This window comes from Pteropus vampyrus, unplaced genomic scaffold, assembly GCF_000151845.1.
Source record: "Pteropus vampyrus isolate Shadow unplaced genomic scaffold, Pvam_2.0 Scaffold368, whole genome shotgun sequence".
In the NCBI taxonomy this organism is placed as follows: domain Eukaryota; kingdom Metazoa; phylum Chordata; class Mammalia; order Chiroptera; family Pteropodidae; genus Pteropus; species Pteropus vampyrus.
In genome coordinates, this window is record NW_011889149.1 from 1,057,475 (window position 1) to 1,084,590 (window position 27,116).

At 45.1% G+C, this 27,116-nt stretch overlaps 2 protein-coding genes across 4 annotated transcripts; one reads left to right on the forward strand and one right to left on the reverse strand.

Annotated features, from left to right (window-relative positions):
• Positions 1-7,426: 7,426 nt before the first annotated feature.
• On the reverse strand, positions 7,427-17,727 carry MRPS11 (mitochondrial ribosomal protein S11). The gene is made up of 6 exons (XM_011379679.2): positions 17,416-17,727; positions 17,158-17,286; positions 11,906-12,004; positions 9,901-10,030; positions 8,567-8,632; positions 7,427-7,822 (listed from the first exon to the last, which is right to left on the reverse strand). The coding sequence occupies exons 1-6, from the start codon at positions 17,478-17,480 to the stop codon at positions 7,715-7,717; spliced, it is 597 nt and encodes a 198-aa protein (XP_011377981.1). The 5' UTR covers positions 17,481-17,727; the 3' UTR covers positions 7,427-7,714.
• A 103-nt stretch (positions 17,728-17,830) lies between these two features.
• Positions 17,831-26,673, forward strand: MRPL46 (mitochondrial ribosomal protein L46). 3 transcript variants are annotated; one of them, XM_023522971.1, is made up of 4 exons: positions 17,831-18,094; positions 19,361-19,550; positions 20,960-21,130; positions 26,283-26,673. In XM_023522971.1, the coding sequence occupies exons 1-4, from the start codon at positions 17,867-17,869 to the stop codon at positions 26,531-26,533; spliced, it is 840 nt and encodes a 279-aa protein (XP_023378739.1). In that variant the 5' UTR covers positions 17,831-17,866; the 3' UTR covers positions 26,534-26,673. The 3 variants fall into 3 exon arrangements, with proteins under 3 accessions (XP_023378739.1, XP_011377982.1, XP_011377983.1); XM_011379680.2 differs by having other exon boundaries at positions 17,832-18,094; positions 20,957-21,130; XM_011379681.2 differs by lacking the exon at positions 26,283-26,673 and adding an exon at positions 22,690-23,531 and having other exon boundaries at positions 17,832-18,094; positions 20,957-21,130.
• The last annotated feature ends 443 nt before the right edge of the window (positions 26,674-27,116 follow it).

Genomic DNA, 27,116 nt, shown 5'->3' on the forward strand with positions numbered 1-27,116 from the left:
GTTGAAGTGGCCAGGCCCCCATCCAAGCCTCTAGCAGCCACTGGGCGTGCCATTGGAGGGATGTGACTGGTACAAGGCAGCTCTCTGTAGCTGTGCCTGGGGCTGACAGCGCTCCTGCAGCTAGGCAACAGGCCCTTCCTTGAGGGGGGTCTGGGCAGCACTCCTCTGTCCACCACAGAAAGGTCCGGGGCAGAGGTCTCTGTGTGGCTGGGTGGGAGCTGGTCTCTGGTGATCCCCTCAGGGGCCCATGCAAGAGCCTGCCTGTCACAATGGAGGTGTGATGGCCAGTGTTGGCCAAGAGAGCCCACGGACAAGAGGTCAAGCTTCATATTTCCCCCTAGTTCCAACATCCCCATCCCAACCCTGGAAGAGCGAAGGTGAATACTGCAGATGGAGAAGCAGGAGGCTTTGAACTTCCAGTGACACTGAAGTTTTGTTACGCATTTGAGTGGACATTTAGATTCCTGAGAGTTGCAACTATCAACATGGGACTTATTCTTACAATGAAAAGTGACCAGAAAGCCATGGACTCTTCCTGAGACGGACGTTTGAGGGGAATGAAAGGGCCGACGTAGTCGATGCGAGGCAGTGATAGGAACACGAAGTGGGGTCCCATTAGTGCTCCAAGTGCAGCGTGCTTCCTGGACTGTCCCTCACCCAGGGGGAGCACAGAGCTGCTTATGTCCTGGGGGCACAGGAGAGGTGGGCTTGCACTCTGTTTGTCACATTCTGGAAGGCTGTGAGCCTACATGGTGACCCAGTTTCTTGCCTCTGTCTGAGCGACGTGGCTCTGATTATAGCGGGTGCGAGGGCTCCGAATGACTGCAAAGTACTTTTCATTCAGACAGAACATGGTGAGAAATGCATTTTCGTTAATGCCCCAATTATCCCAGTCCCAACTAGGACAAAAAAAATGTGTTTTGCCTGCTCCCAGGGACGTGCTATCCGGGTCCTCGGATTGTCCTCTCCCGGAAGTAGCTTTGTGCTCCGCTTGCACAGCTGAGGGGCTGGACTGGGGCCCTTGGAATGGCTGAGGTTTGTCTGCCTCCTTCATAGGGCCTAGGATGCAAAGCCCAAGAAGGAGCCCTGTCTGTTACTCAAAGGCTGGGCACACCCGTCCCAGGACTCCTGCGAAGAGCCAGGGCTGCTGCAGGCCCACAGTCCCTCTGTCCCTTCTGCCCTGTAGGAGCTTCTGTGCTTCTTGGCCCTCTTCAACCCTAAAATAGCATTTTTGCCTCTTAAACCTCTCTTGCGTGGGCCCTGCCCAACAGTCCTGATTACTGTTGTTCTCCGTCTGACTCTCAAAGGGATTATTCATTCCTCTACCAGCTTCTGGTGGCTCCAGGTGGTCCTTGGCTTATGGCCGCATTACTCCATTCTTTGCCCATGTAGTCACATGGCCTTCTCTTATGTCAGTGGAGTCATATCTCCTGCTCCTTCCATCCCCTCTGCTGGAAACATCCCACATCGCCCCTTGTCCCTCACATCTGCCTCCCGATGCTTACTCTTACTTTGAGCTCCGGCGTCATCTTCCGCAGGAAATGTTTCTCGATTCCTCTTCTCATCACTACCCTCTCTCTCTCTCACCCTCTCTCCCTGCCCCCGCCCACACACAGGTGCCCTTGTTCTGTGGTAGCGCAGGTGGCATTAAAATGGAGTTTTTCTGAATTTTTCTGTAATTAGCTTCTAAGAAACTTAGGATAGTTACCAAGTTTTAGACATATTGTATTTGAATATTAATAGATTTTTGAAGAAGGAGGCGGGGGAAAGATTCTTGAGGAATAGATTCTTGAGTCATTTGGCTTTTTAACTTAATTTTTGGCTGCAAATTTTAACAATCTGGCTTAATCTACAGTTGGCTGGATATAAGGGTGTAGGAGGACAGGTGATTTAATCAACATTTTCTGATTAAAATAACAGGAAAAAAAGCTAATACTAATAAATAACGATAATAATAATAATATAACCACACAATGGGCATGCATCTGCGGTCATACTGTTCTCCCAGCCAGGACACCATAGACTGGAGCTGAAGGGAGCAGTGTGAGAGATGTGCAGGATGAGCACCAGCTGTATACAGCAGAGTAGTGCATATATAGTTTTCTTGGAGAATGCCCATAACAGCCCTGTGGAGGCGGGAGTAGCTGAGGTTCAGGTTGATGCAGAGCTGGGATGTCAACCCAGCCCCCACTCTCCTCTCCCCCGCCCCCACCCAGTAAGTAGGCTAGGAGGAATGGTTGGCCAGGGAAAGCCCTGCTAAGGGCCCAGAGGACAAGAGCTTCTCACATTTCCTGGGCACCCAGTCAGGCCCACTCTGAGGGTCTCCCCCACTGTGGGCACTAATGCCCGAGGACCTGGGCTTTCCTCCCAGCCATAAATGAGCCATGAGCCCCTAGGGAGCCAGAGCCCCATCATACTCAACCTCCTCTTTGTCCTGAAGGGAAAACTGACATCCCCTGGGGGAAGGGTAGTGTGGCCCGACTGCCAGTGTCTGTGCTCATTTGGGTCTAGACAGCAGGTGTCCTGCAGGCCAGGGCCCCCTGTGACACCACACTGCCCCTCAGCTGACATTTACTTTCGGTAGAAGGGGATTACACAAATCCAAGGTGGTTAAGCTGCCGCAGGGCACTATGGAAACGAGCAGTGCGTTCTGTCTGCCCCTCCCTCCAGCCAAGCCCCAATGACACCAGGAGGCCAGGCTGGCTTTTCTGGCGCGACTTGTTTGGCCGAATCGCAGAGCATGTGCACAATTTAATTTGAACCTGAGTGGGTGAGGGGAGAAGCCAGATTAATTACCAGAACCAATTTCCGAGCCAAGTCAGATGACTGCCCCCCAAATACTGGACCACCAGCGGGGCGGTGGCGGGGTAGGGGAGTGTTACAAGGTCTGCATGTGTCACATGTCTATTAAAATGTGTGCACACTTCAGTGGATAATTTACATAATGCCTGACTCTGCAGCTTCTGTACATTTTCATAAACCAGTTCTTTATTTTTATTTTAATTAGTTCATTAATTAATCTGACTAAGCAACAACAATGTACACAGCACCCTCTCTTACAGGTGAAAAAAGTAAAAAGTTGTCTTCTTTCTGTCTATTTCCTAGTCACTCAGTTTCATTCTCTGGAGAGAATGCTACCATTTTGGGGTACGTCTTTGCAGATATTCAATACACATACATTTATGTACACATGTCCTGTCATTTTCTACAGAACTTGGTGACTATACTATGTACATTGTCTTCTCCCCGCCTTTATTTCTTACTCAGCAGTACATCCTGGCTTGTGTCAGGGCTGACATTCCATTACATGGATGGGCCGTAATGTCTTTAACTAGCACCCTGTTGATGGACATTTAGGTTTCACTCTTTTACCATTACTCACAGTGCCTCAGTGAGTGTATTTTTGTATACTTGTTACACACATGATAGAATATCTAAGCAGCACTCTCCAACATAGTAGCTACCAGCCACATGTTGCTATTTATGTTTAAATTGATTTGAATTAAACTAAACTTGAGATCCGGTTCCTCAGTCATGCTAGCCACATCTCAAGCGCCAAAGAGTCACGGGGGCTCGCGGCTGCTCTGGTGGCAGATCTAGAGCATTTTCATCGTCGGATGGTGCTGCCCTGTACGATAAGTTCCCGAAAGGGAATTATGAAGCCAGAGGTCTGTACATCTTCAGTGTTGCCATGAATTGCCAACTTTCCCTCTGAAGAGGCTTTTCCTGTTTATACCCCTCCCCGCCAAGTAAGAGCTCGGGGAGGGAGAGCACATGTATTTCAAAACAATTATATGGAATGTTGGGGGAAAAAAGAAACGTTCCCAGTGTACTGACGCAAGGACATTCTGTTTCTGTGGTCAGTGTCCACGTCGTTTGAGTCAGACACTGCTGTTCCCCACTTAAAATTGGGACACCTGTCACAGGGAGCCCCATACCGGCTGTCTCTGTCCCTGTCACCTTGCTGAGATTGCTTCTCCCCAGCTCTCAGCCTCTTCCCTCCCCACTCCCTGAGGGCCAGGGCTCCTCCACACCGACTCCTGGCCCCCACCGTCTCGGGGGAGAGTGCCGTGTCCTCATACATTCCCTGTCGCCATGACCCAGCCTTCACCGGAAGACTTGGCATCGGCAGAGTCTCCCCTCCCTCACCTCCCGCTCTCTCCACCCTCCCTCCTTTTGGTGAGTGGTGACCTCCACGTTGCCAAACCCAACGGGCACTGCCCGGTCCTCATCTTGCTTGAGCACCTAGTTGACCTGTCAGCTGCAGTCTGCACTTCGTCCCTTCCTACTTGAAGTGCTCAACCTTTGGCTTCTGAGAGGCCATGCCTGCGGTCACGCCGTCCCCATCGCCTTTGCAGTGTTGTCTGCCTCATTCTCTGCTTTTTTTCCTGAGCAGTCTCATTCCCATCTGGCTTTGATTAGCATCATTTGGGGATTGGGGATCATGTATTTTAATTCCCATTTCCTTGATTACTAGGAAGATGGAGCATCTTTTCACGGTTTGCCAGTTTCCAATCCTAAGGACACCCGTTGATCCATTTGATTGTCTTGCCTGCCACCTCCTTTACAAAGCCTTCTCTTCATTCCTTAACACGAGGGGATCATTCTTTCACTCATGTACCAATACCGTTCGTGCATATCTCATGGAACTTCTTTCTGATTCAGCCACATGCCTGTCTGGCCTCCTTCGACTGTGAGCTTGAGGGGAGTAGTGACAGGGCCATATCTGTTCCCCGAGTGTCCAGCCTGTGTTTGTGCAATAACCTGTGTTTGCTCAGTTCGGTTGAATGGACAATTTCTGCTGTGGCAGTAACTGCTCCATCAGTTTGGGCTGATAATACTGAGATTTAAAAAGCAATGTGTGTACCCAGAATAGGAAAAAAAAAAAAAAAAGGAATAAAGGAGCCCCGGGGAAAGGTATACATGCATTTTTTGTTGGGTGTGTCACAGCCAGGTTGCAGGCAGAGGCGACCTGGTTTCTCCCAATGTGCTGACTGCTATTCTGTCAGCATGTAGGTGCTTCAGTGTTAAACAGGCTTATTTGGGGGCTGACAGTACATCTTGGCATCAGGTGATGCTTTGGCTGAAAGAAGGGAAAACACTTTCTATGCCGAAAGGGAAGAAATTGTATTTGTCTTTTTGAGCACAGAGGAGAGGAGACGGGGGGAAGCTTCCCTCATATAGCCAGTCCTATGCCACCAGCTTTGAGCTGGCAGAAGCAAAACTGCAGATGCACCTCGAAATAATCTGAGGTCCTGCTGCCAGGAAACAAGGAGGCATGTCATGCAGCTGACGCCAACACACCGTGCGTGCATATAACTGGGACTCAGTGCTGGGCACTGCCTCTTCTCTGCCTTTGGCACGTGCAAGCGCACGGCCCTCCAGTGTTCTCAGGACCGAGAGGCTGGCTGCTGAGAGGGCTTGTGGCAGCAGGGATGGGGCAGCTGGAATTTTAGATAATCAATAACTACTTTAATCGGTCAGCCTTTGGTGAAGACACCTTAGTCTCCCTGAGGAGGGGCTAGTCTTTGTGGGGCAAAGACCTAACAATGGAGAGGTAATACAGCTCAAGAGAGCACAAGTTTCACTGGCGACTCAGAGCCTGGGCACAATAGTGTGCACCGAAAGCTCATAATAAAGTGTGTGTTCGCTGGCCCGCCTTGACAATGGTGGCCCACCCCACCTGGCACCTGGTAAGGTTGTGCCAGGCATCTGTTTCTGAGCCCAAGACCATTGATCCTTTAGGGGCCCCAGTGTCCTGTCTGTGCTTGTAGGCTCTCCTGGGACCCTGTGTAGAATCTTCCTTTCCAAAGCCCCCTTGTGGGTAAAATAACACTTTCTAAAACAACGCTGTACAGAGTACTTCACTTTTAGGGGTGACGGAAATCACCTGTGCTTACTGTTCTCCACATGCCCCTTTGGGTCCCTTCTGTGGCCTGGGACGCTGACCCTTCAAGCACCACACCACCTGGTTCCCCTGCCTTCTTCTTGTTGGGTTCAGGCACTGGGGACACCAGCAGGTGATCGGAGGTGGGGCTGGTCTGGGCGATTCTAGCCTGTTCCTCTGCCAGGCCCTGGTTTTGGCAGAGGCTGCGTCCCTGTCAGGTTCTGGGAGCTCTTCCTGCAGGCCATGGGCGGTAAAGGCTTCCTGCTCTTGCTAGCCCTGGAGTGCTCGACAGCCTGCCTGTTGCCCTAGCCCTGCCCACACCTCTGTGAAGAACCTTCATTAACCCTCTTTTAAACCTTGGAACCTTCTTTTTTCACACTGGCCCTGACAAACTGTCTACCCAAAGGCCAAACCAAATCACAGAGCAATTCTCAAGAGCCCCGTAGTTCTCACGCATTGTGTTTTCATGCAATTTTATGGTGAAATAGTGTTAACTTCTTCCGGCAGTGGCTTTAACACAGCAGCCTCCAGTTGGAGTTTTTCAGTCATTGCTCACAAGTTAACCTTCACTGGCCCTGCCATTGGAAGAGAAAGCAGTAGGGGAACATTTTTTCTTCTAAAATTCTTGTCCAGGTCATGGTCTTTACCCCTTCTTTAACCCTAACACAGCCACTTCCCTATTTAGGAGAGCATTTGTGGGTTAATTACATTGAATTCAGGCAGATCACACTGTACCTGGCCGAACACAGAAGGGAACCAACCCCACAGCACCTTCCCTGGGGGGTTGGCCGGCCCTTCCTGTACTCATCCGGGAGGAACAGTGCCTCTGTGCACAGGCACCCCTCCTTTCATGCCCCGGTGGGGGCCCTCTCTGTCCAGGAGGGGGATCTCAAGCCCTCACCTGTGGTTCTGTGTGGTATCCCTGAACCCCAGAGCCCTGATGAGCAGTCATGTCTGCCTGGTGCCCTGGGGCTGAGTCCACTTGTGTCAGTACCATCCAGGTTCCACACCAACTGTTTTCTGCATTTTCCAGTCTGGGCTCTACTCTCACCCATCCCTCCATCCACCCTTTCTAGAGAATCCTGTTTTATACCACTCTACCCTCCCTACTCCCAGGTCACTCAGGGACTGTTGAAGCCCCTGGGTGTGTAACAGATGATGCCACTTCACGGCAAGGAGCCTCGCTCTTAGCAGATCCAGACTGAGGACCGTCCACGCACATTGTTAGGGCGAACTTTATGCTCCCAAAGGTGAAGTCTCCTGTTATGAGAATGCTCCAGAACAGGCAGGCAAAAAACTCTGCATTTGGGGCCAAATTACAAGTTGTTAATAATAAAAATTGCTAAGAGAAGCTCTTGAAACCTTGGTTAGTGGGCTAAAAAATAACTGAAAGCAGAAGGGAAGGGGTCTGGTGAATAGCAGCTCACATTTACACTTTGACCCTTCAATCTAGGGTTTCATCTCAATTCAAAATTTCTTTTGCAGGAGAGAGTGGGAATAACTGTTTGCAAATCTGGAAGCAAAAAACTCACAGCTTACTACAGGTGATACAGATATTTATTTTTTGTTAGAGGAGGGAAGCATTTACTGGTTGGAGTCTGGGCCACAGCTGCTCCTGTGGCTCCCCTTGTGTCCAAGAGAGGCACAGCCTCACTTCTGGGCATGCCGATCTCTAGTCAAAAGTACAACAGAGGCCACCACGTAAAGAGGCAGTGCTCTCCCTTGGTGTCTGAAGGACCTCTGGAGAGAACTCTGCCAGTGTGCTTTTTACGAGGTCCAGCCGGAGGTGGAGCTTGAAGTCAGGTTCAGGTGCAGGCTTCCTTCCCATCACAGCCTGCGAGCCTTCCTGGGGCGGCAGCCGTTGTGTGGGATGGGGGTGTTATCTGTGATTGAGATCACTTCCAGGCCCCCCATGGTTAGTCCCTTGATGGCAGACTGGAAGGAGCAGAAGGAACAGTAGAATGGCATGCTCCCGGAAATGGTGACCCAGCGTGCCCAGACAGGGCGTAGAGGGAGAGGGTGGGGTAGGGAGGAGAGTGGGAAGGCTCGCTGGCTTTGATACCTATGATCCCAACCCTCTTCTGGTCTCACAGAGGTCTTCCAACCAGACCCCTTCCCTGGGTCCTCAGTGCTGTCCACATTTCTAGTCACACCTGCCTCTTCCCACCTTGTGCTTTACGATCAGAGAACCAAGGCTACCTATAAACTCTGACATAACTTAGCATTACACTTCTGTATCTTTACTTAAGCTGTGTCCTTGGCCTAGAATGTCCCCCCTCTCCTCCCATACCTGGCTAACACCTCGTTATTTTCAAGTTAGTAGAGATGTCACCTCTTTGAGGAAGCTTTCCTGATTATACCCAATGGGCTCCCAGCACCCTGGGCACAAGCTCTGCCACCGTACCCAGTCTGTACTGAGGGATCCATTTGTGATAGTCCCCAATGGACCACCTTTCTATTCCCAGTGCCTGGCACATAGCACGCACTTACTGAACTCTGATAAATTCAACTAAGGTGATCTAGGCTTAGCAGGTCATAAGAACAACAGAAACTTCAAGTCCTCCTGGAAATCCACTATAGGGTCCTTTGCCACTCCCCCTACCCTGCTCTCAAGCGCCACTTCTCTCACTTCCCAAAGAAGCAAGAACATACAGCCTGTGGAGAACGGCAGCCACTTACCAAGCGCCCTGGCCCCAGGCCTTTCACCACCACTCGGATGTGGGTCACGCCCTTCCCTGTGGCTTTCTGGAGAAGAGAGGACACTGGTCATTGTCCCCCATCCCCAGAACAGCTACATCCTAGTCTCTTGCTACTGCCGCCTTGAGCAACAAGGTTTTGAGCTCCAGAGAAAAGTCACCCACGTATAAAAACAGACAGGAAGGAAGCATGGGATAGATGGCCACAGTGCAGGGCAGACACCAGCAGAGAGCACAGAACTTGTCAAGTCAAAGTCAGCTGTGATCCCTTTTTGCCCAGGACAGCACTGCCACCTACTGGAAATTTCTAAATATCGCTCCAGTTTTTCTCAGGTAAATGCAGAATTTCAGATCATGAAGAGCTGCCCTGTACTTCAAGGCTGAGCTTAAATACTCACTTAAAAATTATCATTTTAAATCTTTAGTAATATTTAAGTTTTTCTTTCTTGATTATAAAGGCAGTTCATGATAGAAAGTCTGGAAAACACACAGAAATCACTCAACCTACCCTACAGAAGCTACTTTTAACACTGACATGTTTAAGTGTATATGATCTGTCCATTGTGGACCTTTAGCACCTTTTGATGATCATTAATACATAATAATCAATATTTTGGCACATGGAGCTTTATTTGAGGTCAAGGTTTTCTTCAAATACTTGTGGTTTGGCAGAACCAGTGCAAACCTTTGTAAGGCCTGTGCTACAGCAGACAGTGCACAGGCTTTGGCCTCAGACCGATCTGGGTTCAGTTCAGGGAACTCAAGTGGCTGCATGGTCCTGAGCCAGTCACACGCTCTGTATCTCAGCTGGCTCTTAACGTGGGTAGTACCAAACATCTAAGTATTTAAGATAATGAGTGTAAGGTGTCTGGCGTGTAGTAGATGCTCAATAAATATGCCAATAGCAGCACACTGCCACTTTGCTTCCAGAAAGGTCTGCAGCAGCTCACAACCTGGTATTGCACGAGGGTTTTCGCCATACCACATCTGCCCAAATAGACTATCATCACCAATCCCATCCCCACCTCACTGGTCTCTGCTTTGAGGAGGCTTTGGTAAGCCTTCAGCACCTGGTTCTTACATCTTCTAGAACGAACCAACAAGTGTTTCCCTTCAGCTGAAGCTAAGAGAAAGATAAGAGAGCAGACTTTTCACACAGACCTCTTCAAACCACTTCTGATGTTCGGATATCAAACGAGAGTTGGCAAACACCCCATTGCTTCTGAACGGCTAGTTCCTGGAGATTTTCTCATCACAGTGATCAGCCATGCATAACGGGGAGCACACCACACAGGGAGCCAGAAAGAACACACTTACCGCCGCAGCAGCTATGCCTGCTGTTTGTGCTGCGATGCCCGTGCCCTTCTTGGCGTTCCGAAACCCCTCTGTGCCACAGGAAGCACGGGCAAGGGGCTGGTTCATGGCAGAGACTACCTGGATCTGTGTGCTGGGAAAGCAGGGGAAGCACAGAAGATATAATGACCGTTCAGGGACATAAGAGAGCACTATGCTCTTACAAGTCCGAGTGACAAAGAAAAAGCTGCTTTCACTTGAGCTTACTAGCCGAATGTTTTCTGAACTCCTATAGGAGGTGCCAGGAAAGGTCAGAATCATCCCCTAAAACTCAGTGAATACTGACAAGTCATATAATCTAAAGAGCCTTCCATTATGGACTGAATGATGTGTCCCCCCAAAGTTCCTGTCAAAATCCTAACCCTGAATATGATGGTATTTGGAGGTGGGGCCCTTAGGAGCTGATTAGGTCATGAGGGTGGAGCCCTCATGGATGGGATAAGTGTCCTTATAAAAGGGACCCCAGAGAGCCCCCTCTCCCCTTCCACCATGTGAGGACACAATAAGAAGGTGGCCATCTGCAACTTGGAAGAGGGTCCTTACCAGAACCCACCATGCTGGCACTCTGATCTTGGACTTCCAGCCTCCAGAGCTGTGAGAAATAAACGCCTGTTGTTTAAGCCACCTAGTCTATGGTACTTTGTTATGGCAGCCTGAGCCAACTAAGACAAGCTCCATAGACTCAGGGTGGCTAAATGTCATCCAGGAGAAGGGCGACACATTTTTCCCTGTAGCCAGTGTTTAAGTTAAGCATGCTGTCCTTGTCTGGGTTTTATTTCCCTAAAAAACTACATGTTTCACATCAGATAATTAAAAAAAAAAAAAAAAATTAAAAAAAAAAAAAAGACTTTTCATTAGTGAAAGTTTCAAATATACACAAGAGTGAACAGAATAGTATATGAACTCCCATGGTCCCATTACCCAGTTTCAACAATTAAGTCGTATCAAATTTAACTTTATCTATAAACCCTGTTTCCACTCCCCCCTTTTTACTACTAATGAATTATTCTGAAGCAAATTCCAGACCCATCATTTCATCTGTAACTATTTCAGTATGTAACACTAAAAGATAAGAACTCCTTAAAAAAAAAAATGATAAAACCATTATACCTTAAAAAAAAGCTAGCAATGGTACCATACTGGATAATTTTAATGTTTCCATTTCATGATTGATGTTTTTTAAATAAGTGGAACATTTTTTTTTCTAAGCATCTCTTAACTTTAAAAGTTGAGAATGACTTTAGAAATCCCTAGATTTCTAAATTTCTAGATTTCCCCCGTGGTCGTTATCACCCTGTCTTCTGGTCTGCAGAACTCCCTGACAACTCAGTAAAGAAGGAAGTGGAAAAGCAGTTATGAGGAGACTGCCAGAGCCAGCCCTGGGCGGGGGCCATCTCCTTGCTGGCCTGGCTATGGCTGCCATTTCCCTACCGGGGCTTCTTGGGTTTTCTATGCTGGACAAGATGCACAAGAGAACTGCTTGTCTTTGAGACAGAGCTATAGAGTAGGCCCTCGACGCTTACAATGCTGAATGAATCTCACGGCATCTCGCCTGTGCCCCACACTCTATCTGTGACTATGTCTCTTGTATTGTTCTCTAAATTGCTTCGTGGGCAGGTTGCGACCAAACACCAACCCGTCTCCAAGTGGGGGCTGGCCTACAAAGTTGTCACTAACGTCAGCGAGGCTTCCACTGCCAACACGCAGTTGGGAACTCTCTTGACACTGGTGTGTAGGAAAGCAGATCTTATCAATGTGGTATTACTCAACTCAAGTCATTTTCATGAAATCTGAATTAATGTTATAAAGACAGAGCTGGTTTCCTAAAACAAGGGGGGAAGCCTGGAACGTCTGCAGAACACAGTGCCCTGACTCCCAGCCCAAGCAGGGTGCTCAGGGCCCCCTCGCCTTCCCCCAGGACGGGGAAGCAGCCCACCTAGACCGGCCCCGTGCTTCCCATCCTGCTTACTTGTTGTAGGATGCTTTAATGTGTGCGATTGGGATCTCCTCAAATTTCTTTCCTGCCCACCTCAGAGAGCTCTCCTGTCCTGGAATTGGAGGGTAAATGCTGCAATTACAAGAAACATTTATGTACAATTGCCAATTTTAGAAATCCATCACATAGTTAAAAAAAATCTAATAGTGCAGACAAACTCATAATGAAAGACAGCAGCCGTCTGCCCCAGCCTGTGCCCGAGGCGGCCCCCACTGCCACCGCTTTTCAGTCCTTTTGGTGCTGCCGCCCTGTCTTAACACTGTGCTTACGCGGCTGTTTCTTGAACTGTTGATTCTAGATACACCGAGTGACTTTCTGCTGGAAGAAAAGAGAATCTATGTTCCCCATATTCCCTGGTGTCCCTTATGGTATAGTCCGATCACTATTTTCATTCCTTTATAGACTACTTTCTGCAATTTAAAAAATATAGTTAAACCTCTCTATCTTCTTTCATTATCCAGATGATATCTTGACTCTATAAAAAAGGGCAACAAAATTTTAATAATACTTAGCATTACTACAGAAAGATCCAGTTATCCTCTAGAAGAGAGGTTGGCAGATTTTTTCTGTAAAGGGCCAGAGAGTTAAATATTTTAGGCTTTGCTGGCCCTGAAGTTTCTGTTGCAACCCTGTAGTGCAAAAATGGCCACAGACAACAGTACATCAATGGGTGTTGCTGTCCCAATAAAACTTTATTCCAACTGGCCAGATCTGGCCCTTGGGATGTAGTTTGCCAACCCCTAACCTAGACCAGTGATTCTCCACACCTGTTGCTGTGATGTGTAAGTTCTGCTCTAGACTTCTGGATGAGGCTTGGGAATCTTATTTCTAAAATGCCCCAGGTGAATCACATGTGAACTCAGGGTTGAGAACACTGGCCTAGACACTGTGATGAGTTCAGGATCTTTTGCCATCTTAGACCAATCTTTTCTCTGGCTATCCCAGGTCAATACAATCATCTTCAGGTAGAGCAACAGGTACAAAGGGGAACATAGTTAGGTGGGAAGCCAGGCCTTAGACCTAGGTGACTTGACTCAGTTCAGAGCTCTGCTCATTATGTTATACTTTCTTTTATTCAAACACACAGAGAATTGTCATTAAGCATACGAGATGTGAGTTAACCTGCCTGCGTGTGCAAATCAGATCCATGTGTGTACCCCCCCCGTCACCTGAAATACAAAAGATTCTGGTTTAGAACATACACTATTGTCTGAGCACCTGCTTTCTTAGAGATAGTTTTAAAAACAAAACAGCATAGTGGTATTCAAGAGTTACAAGTGTATTCTTTCCTGGTAGGCCTGATCTTAAGAGATGATTTAGCACCTCAGCAGGTTGCTGGTTTATCAGCCTACACACTGAGATGGAAAGTGGACAAGGCTCTGAGATGACAATGTTTAAACCATCATCACTTTCCAGTTGATAATCCCTCTATTGACTTCGGGGTCAAAAAAACTAAGCCTACTAAACTATGAATATACTATTGTAATACCTTACATATAAAGCAAGGTTTTTGAACAAGGAAGAACTGGGAACCATTTACTTCAAGGTTTGGACAAGGTCAGGTCTTTAAACTTCACAGGTCCACTGTACAAACAAACAAGTGGTTCACCACCAGCAAGTGCAGGAAAAGGGAAGACAAAGCTTTCCAGCACCAGTCTGCTGCCTCTTCATAACTATCCTCAGACCAGGGCCAGTACACATGGCATCTCTTCTGCACGGCCAAAGGGGGCTGAAATCAGCAGCTGTTCTCCACTGTGGAGGGTCCTAAAGGAGGGCTGACTTCTGCTGTGTGTACTTCAGGCATGAGAATTTGCTGATCCCTGGACAAAACCAACCCAAATGGACCCTGACACAAATGTGGCAGATGTTGGAATCTTGGCTGGATAAGCTGCAGTTCTGCTTTCAAACAGAGAAGGCCTTGCCTCATGGTCTTCAACCCATTTTCTAATTGTGACAACAAACAATTTTTGGAAAATAAATGTAGAAAAATGCAAAGATTATGGCTCCTGGCCCACTACTCCTGTCACATATATGATTTTGGTAAGAGCTTTCCAACACCTGGCTTCTGTTTCTTGACCTCTTTTTTCTCCAACCATTCTGTGTCCTCTCTCCTACCCTGGCTACTTACTCTGTGGTCAGACCTAGCACTTGTCATTAACCCCATTATAACCTTGGTTCCAAGAACCTCTGCCCACCACCTCCTGGCACACCCACTGGCTCCCTCTACTACCTGTACTCTAGTAAGCCTTCAGTCCCACTGATCTTACCAGCTTTACACTCGCTTCTCTCTTGACCTCAAGTAAATTCCATGGCCAGTCATTACAGTCACTCCCTTACACACACCCTCAGTTCTCTGCCCTCCTCTTAGTTCACTGTACTCTCCTGGCAACCCCTAACCCTGGTTAAATCCGTCTCTCCAGCCCCTGTGAGCCTGTGCGTACACTGCACAGTTGGCTAGAGAAGAACACACAGCAATGCCAGCTGGCCTCTTTATCAGTTTCTCAGCCTCAGCACTGTTGACATTTTGGATAAGATGTTTCATTGTTGTGGGGGGCTGTGTTATACGCTGTGGGGTGTTTAGCAGCGTCTCTGGCCTCTACCCACTAGATACTGTCCCCCAAGACAACTAAAAATGTCTTCAGACATTGCTGAAAGTCCCCTTGGAGGCAAAAGTGCCCCAGGTTGAGAACCACTGCTTTATTTTAATGACTTCTGAGATCAAGTGGGCCCTCGGCACTGCCAGGCAATCGTACAGTACATCCCCAGTTCAACTATCCTTCCATTTTCCTGGATGACTTTATTGCCTTCTTTTGTCTCCTCAAACTTCCAGTTCTTTCTTGCTTGCTTACTGCCAGCTGATGACCTTCACAGACAAATAAAAGCAATCAGAATTTCTTCCAGCTCCCACTACCAAACATCTGAGTCCTCAATCTTTGCATTCTCTTCTGTTATGTTCCAGTTGCGTGTTAGCCTGGCAAGGGCATCACTCCAGTAACGTGCCTGCATCAGCATCACCGTTCTTTCTCCTCTCTATAGCATCATTCCCAACAGCAAAACACGCTTATTTCCACAGACTAAAAACAATCCATCTCTCGACCCCAAAGCCTCCTTGAACTACTGCACATTTCTCTATTGCCCCTTACAGCAGAACCCCCCTAAAGAACTGACTGTACTTGCTGTTTCTGTCTCATCTTCTCCTCAAATGCACTCCAATCAGACTTTAGGCCCTATCCTGTACACCAAATTGCTGTTCCCCATCCACTCCATCAAAAATGCTCTAGTCCAAGTCACCGACAAACTCATAATGTTAAATCCAATGAGCAGTTCTGTCATCAGCCTCTTGATCTGTCTTACCAGCTGCATTCTCTGCCCTTCAACCACATTAAACAACAACGACAACAACAACAACAACTAGGTTTTCTTATTACCTCTCTGGAGGTCTCTTCTGTCTCTTTTGCTAATTCTTCCTCATCTCCCAAATCTCTAAATGTCAGAAGGCTCCAAGGTTTGGTCCTTTATCTGTACTTACTCTTTTGGTGATCTTGTAGTCTTGTGGTTTTAAACATCATCTACATGATGAGTATCTCTAGTTCAGTATCCTCTGAACTCCATTTCTAATAACCAACCCTGTATCTCCACTTGGATGTTAATAAAGCATCTCAAACTTCCCATCTTAACAGTCGTTCAGACCCAAAATTTTAGTGTACCTTCATTCCTCTCCTTTTCTCACACGGTAAAAAATCCTGTTCTTTCTAAATATATCAGTCCAACCATTCATACCACCTCCACAGCTGTCACTCTGGTCCAAGCCACCGTCATTCCTTGCCTCGATTATTTCAGTGGTCTTCTAACTGCCTAGAAGACTTTTGGCTTCCATCCTTGCTTCCCTACAGTTCAGTATCAACACAACAGCCAAAGGGACTCTTGAAAATGTAGGCATGATTGTGTCAGTCCTCAGACTTCTCCAGTGGCTTCCCATTTCACTCAGAGTAAAAGCTGAAGTCCTGATGATTGTGTACAGGCCATACAGGACGTAGCCCTGCGTGCCTGCTGCACTCCTCGACCCCATTGTCTGTATCTACTCCTCATTCCACATCGGCCACCTTACTATTGCTTACAAACACTAGACACACTTCTATCATCTGTCATATTCCCATGTTTTACTTGTTTAATAATTGCTGTCCCCTATTCACTAGAACTTAAGTTCTGTGGGGGCAAGGATTTTGTGTGTTTGGTCACCAGTGTGTTCCCAGTACTTTGAACAGTGCCTGGCAATGGTGAATGACCACAATAGAATCTTGACCTAAACTCCTTTAGAAGCTCCCCACTGCCTACAGTGGGGACAGTGTTCAAAGCCCCACTTGTTACAGACAAGGTTCTTGGCATTCTGATGCCTTCTTGTCTTGCTGGCCTCATCTGCAATTACACACACGCCTGAATATACCATGTTCTTTCATACCAAATGCCTTTACACAGACTCTTAGCTTTGCCTAAAACGATCCCTTTCATTTTGTCCAGCTGAATGCCCATTCAATTTACTTCCTAGCTCTACAGTCTTACTTGATTTCCTCAAGAGTTAGACACTCATTCTTTCATACTGACCTCCAGTATACTATTGATCAGTTTATGGTGAGAATATTTGCACGTTTGTCTTCCTTGGTAGACTGTGAACTACTTGTGGGGAAGAACGATCTTTTGTATTGGTATTCCCAGCATCTAGCATGGTGCCTGGCAAATGTTTATAAGTACACATAGCATACAGAGGTGGTGGCGCTGATGGGAGACAAGTGGCCATTACCTAGGGCTGAGCACAAAAAAACCTCCAAAGAATTTAGACCAACTCTAAAAAAGTGCACAATAAGCATTGCCCCTCAATCCCCTCCGATTTTGGGTCCTATGCTCAGGGAAGGTTGTTATTCTGACTTGATCTTCCTCTCAGGGGAAAGAAAGCTGACATTTACTATACACCTCCAATATTCATTTATTCATTCATTCATTCATCCATCAAATATTCACTGAACATTCACTTTATGCCAAGGCTCATCAATTTGATTCTCGCTACTTCTCTTTGCATTATATCCCTTTTTTGACGAGAAAACCGAGGCTCAGAAATTAATTTTCATAATGTCTCACAGATGGCAAATGACAGAGTTGGGAATTCGCTGGTTCTCTGACTCTGGAGAGTTGTGCGGGTCTCCCGAGGGCTGGGCCTAAGTGGCCCTCACCTGAAGCTGCTCCGGCTCGGAGCCGAAGTTGGAGCCGCTGTCTTCCCCTCAGTTTCACGCTTGGCGGCGCCGTCTTGCAGCAGCTGGGCGCTCGTATGGATGGTGGGGGCCGGCGCCCAGGCCACGACCCTGCGGGGAAGGAAAGTTCAGTGAGGACCCCAGACTTAACGGCCACTGGAGTCCAGCTAGTTCCTGGGATACACGCAGGAGCGCAGTCTCGGGGGTAGCCGTGGGATCGGAGTGGATAATCATTCTTACCTGTTCGTCGGTATCCAAGCCCATGGCCGCGAAAGCCAAGACCCCGTGTTTCTTGCAACCTGCATGACTTAAATTGACCCCAAACAGCTCCCGTCCGCGTCGTCCACGGAGCCTGGCGTAGCTGGAGCGGCGACAGCACCATGACCGCCTGTGGGGGAAGAGTACAGAGGAAAAGTCATCTAATTCCTCTTCGTAAGGGCCTTTAAAGATTTTTATCCCAATTTAGATATTCTATAATAACTGTAGCTACGATATTTCAACTGAGAGTTTCCCACTTTTCCCCTATCTTCTAACATGAGCTCTTCGTCCACCCCTCTACGTTGGAATGGTTCGTTCTAGTCGTTCCCGGTACTAGGCTCTTCCCTACATGCCGTTCCCGCGCTGCCTTGTGGGAACATAGGATTGGCCCAGGAGCGCTGAGCGCCGCATTGCACTGTGGGAAGGCAGACAGATGGCGGCCCCGGGAATGCGGATTCTGGTAGGGGTGGCGAGGGCCTGGCGGCGGTTTGAGGGGCTCAGGGCCAGTAGCCTTGGTTCTCGCAGCCTGACTCTTGCGGCCAAACCTTCGAACAGCAGGTCTCCATGGCGCCTGTTGGGCGCAGTGTGCCTGCAGCGGCCACCGCTGGTCTCCAAGCCGCTGACCCCTTTGCAGAAAGAGATGGCGGCACTACTACAGCAGGTAGGTTGGAGCTGCCTGTCATGGCTTCAGGGTGCTGTTGGGGAACCAGTAAAAGCGCGCGAGCCTAGGTTTGATTCTGACTCTGGCACCACTTTCTTTGTGTGACTTTGGCCAAGTCACTTCAGCTCAGAACTTCATTGTGCTTACCTGCAGAATGGTACCTACCTTATTGAGTTAGTTTGGTACATAGTAGGCGTTCGGTAAAAAGTACTTTGTTTTCATTGACTATCTTTATTGTCACCCTAGGCAATTCTTTGGAAATGCTCTCCTTTTTACTTAGTGCGCGAGGGAAGCGGTGGTAAACAAGAAGGACTCAGTCTCTATCATAGGTAGCTGATAGTTTGGAGAGGAAAAAGTCTTTGTGATGAGACGAGTGTTAGAAGAAGGTAGTGGACACGTCTGTAAGATGCCTGTGGTAAAGTCAGCCCTGTTTTGCCTCCCAGGACTATTTGTGTGAGGGGCAAGTGGAGAAACATGGGCAAAACTGGGAGTAGTGGCTCTGAGGGTCTTTAGACCTCACAGATATTGATCGAAGGGTAATACGTTTCTCTAGAATCAGATGTTTTTGTCTTGGCTACTGAGAGCTATAAGGTGCTTTTCTACGTTTTTTCCTTGGTTTATTAATTTACTCTGCAGTTATTAATAACTAAGGTCATCATTGAGCACTTACCTTGTAGAGACATTGTGCTAAAGTGCTAGTTCTCAGAGTGCTTTAGTTTAGTAGAGGGAGTCTAATCAAAAACTAAATAATAACATGACTGTATAATTGCAGACTCAGGTAAGTATAAAGGAAAACACACAATACTGTAAGAGGATTTAACAAGGACATCTAATTTTGAGAGGTGTCAATATCTCTCCAAGAATACGAGACTTAAATTGAGATCTGAAGGACAAGTAGGAACTCTCTCAGGAGAAAAATGGGAGGGAAACCACTCTAGGAAGAAGAAACAGCATCTGTAAACTCCTGAGACAAGAACCGGTGAGTGAGATTGTGACCAAAGACTGGCATGACTGGAGCATGGTAAGCGGGCAGGCGTTGCCTGTCCCATCCTCTGTTTTTAGCCATCTTGACCTCCAATCACATTTTAGCAAGTGTAATTCAGGCCTAAACTGTAGGTGACCTTTTTTCTTTATCTATTTTCTTTTTTTACCCCCTGTGCTGTTATGCTTGTATGTCTGGCTATATTGGGTGGTAAACTTCTGAGTCTGTCAGGTGTTTTATAGCTGTTTTATTCTACCTTTTTTTTGTCCTCTTAATTTTCTCAGATCGAGATAGAGAGAAGCCTGTATTCAGACCATGAGCTTCGTGCTTTGGATGAAGCCCAGCGTCTAGCAAAGAGGAAAGCTGACCTCTATGATGAAGAAGAAGATGAACAGAATATATTGCTGGTACAGGATTTGGAAGATATGTGGGAGCAGAAATTCCTGCAGTTCAAACCTGGAGCTCGCATCACAGGTTTGTGGTGTTTTCAAGCTAGTAAGAGGAAAGGGTTCCCAAACCCAAGCTATTCTTTGCGTTTTAAGTAACAAATAATTGCAAATGATAAAATTTCTTTCAGGTAGGAGAAAAGTAAATTCTTTTCCCTCTTCTTCGTATCTGCCCTAGTATAATTTTCCCCTAAATTAATAACTCTAATATTTTTTTTAAGTTTTATGTTATTTTTGAGTGGGAGGTGAGGCTGTTGAGATAGCCTTTTCTCTTTCTTAAACTTAATGAACGTTACATGAGTTTAACTCCTAGTTTGGACTGAGAGAGGGGGAAATTAATCCTTTCTAAGTAGTTTCCTGTGCTTTATCTGAAATCCCTCCAAAAGCAGGGAGTTTTCCTTGTCTCACAGAGGAAGACCGAAGAGAAAGTGGGGGGATAGTTAAATCAGTAATAGTGTCAAAACCAAATACTAGTGTTTGAATTAGTATGGGTATTGTTTCTTTTGCAAAGACTTAAAGTACTTTATGGTTTGCTCTTCAAAGAAAAAGTTGAGCTTTTGGTGTCCTCATCCTATATTTTAGTTTCCTCAAGATTGTGAGACTTTACCTTGAAAGAAGTCAGAGAGATGGGTCAGGGTTGTAATTTGATTATAGTAGTCCTCCTTTTCTGCAGGGAATACACTTCAAGACCCCCAATGGGTGCCTGTAACTGAAGATAGCACTGAGCCCTGTAATGCTGTATAATTTCTTATGCATACACATCTACGATAAAGTTTACTTTGTAAATTAGGCACAGTAAGAGCTTAACAACAATAACTAATAATGAAATAGAGTAATTATAGCAATAAATTATAATAAAAGCTATGTGAATGTGGTCTCTCCCTCAAAATAGCTTATTGTACTGTACTCACCTTTTCACTTAAAGGAAGCACTTTATGGCTTTTCCTTGGCCTACTGAATTGCCACCATTAGTACTTCTGTGCTTTGGGGCCATGATTAAGTAAAATGAGGATTATATGAACACAAGCACGGTGATACTGAGACACTCAATCTGGTAACTGATGTGGCTACTAAGTGACTATCGGGCTGGGAGTGTACACAGCATGGAGACCCTGGACAAAGGGATGATTCATGTCCTTAGTGAGACTGAGTGGGATGGTGAGCAGTTGCATCATGCTCTTCAGAACAGTGTGCTATTTCAAACTTCTGAATAGTTTATTTCTGGACTTTTCCATTTACTATTTTCAGAACACGGTTGACTGCAGGTATCTGAAACCACGGGAAGCAAAACCATGGATAATGGGGATCTACTTTCCAAGTTCTTTGAAGGCAAGGATTGTGGCTCTACCTTAAAGGAAGGCTGCGAAACTCTAATCTTTTTCATTCTGGTAGATCACAGTTATCTAGTTTTCTCCGACCCCATTTTCTTCCCAGAAGCCGATGAAAAGAATGACCGAACCTCACTGCACCGGAAGCTAGACAGGAACCTTGTTCTGTTGGTCAAAGAGAAGCTCGGAGATGAAGATGTTTGGATGCTGCCCCAGGCAGAGTGGCAGCCTGGGGAGACCCTCCAAGGAACAGCCAAGCGAACCCTGGCCGCTCTCTCAGGTGAGTTCTCTGCCACCGTCTAAAGCCCACGATTGTTACTTCAGACTCAACTGGAGGATTTAGAGGCTGACTGTGAGGATGAGATTAAGAGTAGGGGTTGGGAAGTTTAATGAAAACTTCTATATTTATAAAAATAGCAAGAAAAAATCCAGGTAAGGATTTTCCTTAGATCAGGTGAGAGTCTTTGTCTGACTGAGATTTTAAAATTTAGTACAGTTGACCCTTGAACAACACGGGTTTGAACTGCACAAGTCCACTTATACATAGATATTTTTCAGTAAATACATGCAGCACTGTAAATGTATTTCTTCTCCCTTATGATTTTCTTAACACTTTTTTTTCTCTAGCTTTATTGTGAGAATACAGTGTATAATAGATATGCATACCAACTATGTCTTTATTGACTGTCTTTGTTATCGGTAAGGCTCCCTGTCAATGGTATTGTTAAGTTTGAGGGAGTTAAAAGTTATACATAGATTTGTGAATGTAGGGGATCAGCATTCCTAACCCCTGCCTTGTCAAGGGACAACTGTCGTTCAAAATTGATGTTCCTGTTGCTGTCTCAGACCACTTCTCTTATCCTTATTTATTGGCACCATCACTTATTCAGTCACTCAACTTGAAACCTCAGAGTTACCTTTGACCTCATTCTGACATGTATAAATTCTTGAGTCCTACCTGGTCTACTCTAAATATTCCCCTCTTTATTCTCAGAGCTGCTTCACTTCTCACTGGACCAGGGTTTCTCAGCCTTGGCACTACTGACATTTTGGGCCAGTGAATTCTTTGTGGGCACTGTTCTGTGCATTGTAAGATGTTCAGTAGCATTTCTGGCTTCTGCTCACTAGATGCCAATAGCACTAACCCATCCCCATCCCTTCTGGTGTGACAACCAAAAATGTCTAGACATTGGCTGATATTACCTGGGGAACAAAATCACAGTGATTGAGAACCACTATACTGGACTATTGAAGTAGATGCTAAATAAGCCCACCTTGCTTTTGTGTCATACTCTTCAGTGTTGCCAGAATGAGTTTGTCACTTCTCTGCCTTGAATTCTAACAAGGTTTCCCATAAAAGTTCAGACTTTCAAGCATGGCATGCAGATCCTTCTTGCTCTGATCCCAAGCTCATCAATTTTCTGTCTTGCCGCTCATTAATGTATATTGTAAGTTCTAACCTAGCAAACCTTTTGCATCCTTTGAATAATGTCTTTCATGCGTCCGTTTTGAGGCAAGCTGGTCCCTGATTGGATGCTTTTACTCCCTGACTGTTCAGGTTTTAAGACTCAGCTCATTCTTTATACCTTCTGTGGTGGAACCTTCTCCAGGCCAGTAGATAGAGAGAGGTACTCCTCTAGGTTCCCATAGCACTTGTATGTGCCCTTATTCAGTTTATGCACCAAACATTTACTCTGTGCTGGACACTATCCAGGCCATGGGGTCACAGTGATGACAGAATGCCACCCCAGCTCCCTGGGAGCTTACGTGCTAGTGGAAAATACACTCTCACTTATCCCATTGTCTTGTAATTGTTTATTAACACATTTCCCTTCCTAGCCAGAACGCTGACTCCCTTGACGGTAAGGAGAATATCTGTTCCTCTTCATCACCCAGCTCTCAGCAAAGTACCTGGCACAGATTAGGTACTCGCTGAATGTTTATCAAGTAAATGGATTTCGTAGTATCAGTGCATAACCACTTTACTGGCCCGGCTACCACCTACCATCTGCTAAGGAAACATCGGTGTGTGCTCCCTTGATCCTTTCCGTCTAGGGGCCTGTGGCCTACAGGAGAGGTAGCGAGACAGAACGGAATGGGTGGGGGCCTTTGCTGCTCTCTCTGCTTTCTCAGCCATCACAAGGGAGTTGGCAGCAGGGTTTCTCACCAGGATCACTGTGTTCAGATACTCTGCTTCCCTCATGTCAAACATTCATGACTGTTGCTTGCTCGTCTGTACCTCCCGTGTGCCATGTGGAAAGGGGTTCTACTTCAGCACTACACTTTCTCATTGTAATACATACACGTGAAAGGAAATATATAAAGATATGTGGAGAACAACAAGTGTTGGCGAGGATGCGGAGAAAAGGGAACCCTCATACATTGTTGGTGGGATTGCAAATTGGTACAACCACTATGGAAAACAGTCTGAAAGTTTCTCAAAAAATTAAAAATTAATTTTTGACCCAGCAATTGCACATCTGGGTATTTATCCAAAGAAAACCAAAACAATTTATTAATATCTGTGCACCCCTATATCCATGGCAGAACAGTTTACATTAACCAAGATATGGAAGCAACCTACATGCCCATCAACAGACGTTTGGATAAAGAAATTATGGTTCATATATACAATGGAGTATTACTCAGCCACTAAAAAAAATGAAATCCTATTTGCAACGACATGGATGGACCTGGAGGTTATTATGCTGAGTGAAATAAGTCAGAGAAAGATAAATACCACATGATTTCACTTTTATGCGGAATCTAAGGAACAAAAAGAACAAACTAATCAAAAACAGGCTCACAAATATAGAGGACAATCTGATGACAGAGGGGAGGGATTTTGGGGGGCTGGAAGAATGGGATGAAGGATAAAAGAAATATAAATTAGTAATTGATAGATGGTCACGAGAATGGGGAGCATGGCATAGGGAATGCAGTCAGCTCTAATGTATTGGCTAGGTGGAGAGCCAGAGGAGAGAAAGAACAATTAGGGGGATCATTTTATAAACTGTATAAATGTCTAACCAATGTACTGTATATTTGAAACTAATAAAGTTAATATTTAACAGGTGCATAGAAAATAAAATATATTGATTTATTGAAAATTTGTTAAAATGACAAAAACTCAAGCAATTTAAAAGTATATTTACAAAAAGTCAAAGTCCATTTTTTTCCTCCCTATCGTTGTCATACTTCCCAAGTATTTCTGCAAGATGGAATTCCTAGAGGTGGAATTAGTGGTCGAGGATAGAAACATTTAAGTTTTTAATAGATACAGCTGAATGGTTCTGCAGAATGTACCTAACATTTGAAATTTTCAGGAATGGTGTATTAGAGTACCTCTTTGCCTAGGCCTCACCAACATGAATTAGCCTTTCTCTAATTTTTGCCTATCCGGGCAGTAAAAAACTGATTGTTTTGAATTAGCATTTTTGTGTTTGTAAGCAAGGTTGGCCATCTTTTAATGTGTTTATTGGCTGTTTGTATTTCTTCTGTGAACTGCTTATTTAGACTCTTTGTTCATGTTTGTACCAAGTGGTTTCTTTTCTGTGCTCTTGGTTTAATTATATTTTTAATCTATTTTTTCCAGATTATAGAAAAGTAATATGTATCCATTAAATTGAATGAAAGTTTCAGAAAAGTATAAAGAAGCAATCCAATATAATCTCACCACTCACAGATACCTAGTGTTGACATTTTGTATTGTATAGTGCTGTTTTTTAATATTGAGAAAAGCAATTTATTGTATATGATGAAAAAGTCATCAGTGTCTAGAAAGTGTAGTATAGGAAAAGTAATTTTTCTTTCTCAGAGGAAACTACTATTAACAGTTTGTGTATCCTTTTAGAAATTGCAAACACATACATATTTTATTCGTCTTTTTTTTTCACATAGTTGGAACATATATATTAGAGTTATACCTTTTCTCTTTCTCTTTTATACAGTCTTTAATCATTTTTCTATATCAGCACATGAAGATGTATCATACTTTTTTTACCACGTGTGCTATTTCATAATACATATGTACTGCAATTCATTTAACTAGTCTGTTGCTTTTACACATAAAGCTGCACTGAACATCCTTGTATACTCATCTTTGCTCACATGGGCAAATAAATATATCTGGGAGGATAAACTTCTAGAAGCAGAGTTGCTAGATCAAAGAGTATACATAAGTAAAATTGGTAATTCTTGCTAAATAAAGCAGTTATACTAATGTACACCCATGTGAGACTACCCGTTTTCTCTGTATCCTTGACAAGCTGTCTATAGCTCAGTTTTTGAACTTCAGTAATAATGATACGTTGTTTTAATTTGTGTTTCTTTAATTAATAAGATTGAGCATATTTTAATTAATTTTAAATTGATTTTTATTTTCGTGTGAACTTTTTTTGTTCATATGCTCAGTCCATTTTTCTTTCAGATTTGTTGGTTTTTCCTCATTGGTTTCTAAGTATTTCTTATACCTTAAGATATTATTCCTCTGTTGAATGTGTTGAAATGTTTTTTTCTGGTTTGTCATTTTGTCTTTGACTTTATTATGCTTCATTTTTCCTTGCAGAAAGATTTAATTTTTATACAGATAAATATGTCTTTTCTTTTTTGGATTTTTGAATTTTGTGTATTGATTGGTTAGGCTTTCCAAAAATGATACAGAAAGTACTCTTATGGTTTCCTTTTTCTTTAATGAGTAATTAAAGAAAAGAATTCAGAAAATATTAAATATTCATGAAACCACCATCCAGAACAGACTTTTTATGAAAATTTAAAATTTCTGTTGTTGAAACTTTGATCTATTATGGTATCAGTTTTGATATGATGGATGAGGTTGGGATCCATCTTTATTTTTCTTATTTAGCTTGCCAAGTCTTCAAATGCCATTTAATAATTAATCCATTATTTCCTTATCCTTTGAAATGCAGGCTTGGGGTTATTAACCCTTTGTTATACATCGTAGATATTGTCAGTCTTTGTTTTTTAACTTTGGTTATGATGTTTTCACTCTACAGAAGTTAAATTGGTCCTTTTTATGCTTTTCTTGTGACACTCCCTTTAAAAGGCTGATTAGCCTTGCTTTACAGATACCAAGTGCCTTGGTCCTTCACCAACAGATGGTGACCGGGCTGAGTCTAAAAGCTCAATGCTCTGACTCCCAAGTAGTGGTATTTGAACTGCCTCGCTCACTTCAGTCTGAAAGTAGTAGCTTGGAACATGGAGTGGACCCAGTGAATCTGGAGCCCATGGGCCAGGAGTGTTTGGATTGAGAAGACAGGAAGCTCTTCCAGAACGACCCCAGTCCTCACTCCCAGAGATTGCTTTTACGTCACTGGAAAAGGCTCTCACAGACACCCTCGACGATTTTGGGAGCCAAAGTAAGCAGGTGGGTGTGTCCTCATCTTCCACTTGTGTTTCCCCTCCTCCCTCAGAGAACAACATGGAAGCCAAGTTCCTGGGAAATGCACCCTGTGGCCACTACAAGTTCAAGTTCCCCCAGGCAATACGGACAGAGAGTAGCGTCGGGGCCAAAGTATTCTTCTTCAAAGCACTACTACTGACTGGAGACTTTTCCCAGGCTGGGAAGAAGGGCCATCATGTGTGGGTCAGTAAAGAGGAACTGGGTGACTATTTGAAACCAAAATACCTGGCCCAGGTTAAGAGATTTCTGTTGGACCTCTGATGGACTGAGTTGCCTGTGGACAGTGCTCGGACAGGTCTGCGATTTGGGTCTCAAAGACATTCGTGGTTGCTCCCTCTTTGCAGGGAATATCAAGCAGCAAACTAAATTCTGAGAAATAAACAAATTTATCATTTTGTGGATCTCGGTTGATGTGTCCTTTGTGGAGTACAAGCTTCTCCCTGTGAGGAGAGAGCCAGCTCTTAGGGCACCTTTCCCTTTTTTTCTAAGCCGATGATTGTGTATTGCATTACTTTATAGTGAATCAACTGGCTTCCTGAGCCCAGGAAGAAAGAACTGAAGGAAATGACTCTTAATTTCTGTGAAAGCTCCTAGGCCCATAAAAAAACCAAAACTAGTTATGTGTAGTTTTTTAGCCATTTTCCATTTTGTTATTCCCTCCCTTTCTACTTGGTACCTGAAAATGTGTCAATCTAGCATGTGAAATAATTCCTTTTTCCTCTCTTCTCCCCTATTTCCTTTCTCTTCCCTCCCCTCTTCTCCCCCTGCCCCTTGTCTCCCCTCTGCCTACCCTCTCGCCCGTTCCCTCTCCCCTTTTTTCTTCTTTCCTTCCTCTTTCTCTTTT

Coding starts and splice junctions, on each gene's coding strand:
- MRPL46 (XM_011379680.2), top strand. CDS start 17,867: ATGGCGGCCCCGGGAATGCGGATTCTGGTAGGGGTGGCGAGGGCCTGG. Junction 18,095..19,360: donor TGGCGGCACTACTACAGCAG/GTAGGTTGGAGC, acceptor TAATTTTCTCAG/ATCGAGATAGAGAGAAGCCT. Junction 19,551..20,956: donor ACCTGGAGCTCGCATCACAG/GTTTGTGGTGTT, acceptor TTTTCTTCCCAG/AAGCCGATGAAAAGAATGAC.
- MRPS11 (XM_011379679.2), bottom strand. CDS start 17,480: ATGCAGGTTGCAAGAAACACGGGGTCTTGGCTTTCGCGGCCATGGGCT. Junction 12,005..17,157: donor CCGAGCCGGAGCAGCTTCAG/GTGAGGGCCACT, acceptor TTGTAATTGCAG/CATTTACCCTCCAATTCCAG. Junction 7,823..8,566: donor GCCTGGGGCCAGGGCGCTTG/GTAAGTGGCTGC, acceptor TGCTCCTTCCAG/TCTGCCATCAAGGGACTAAC.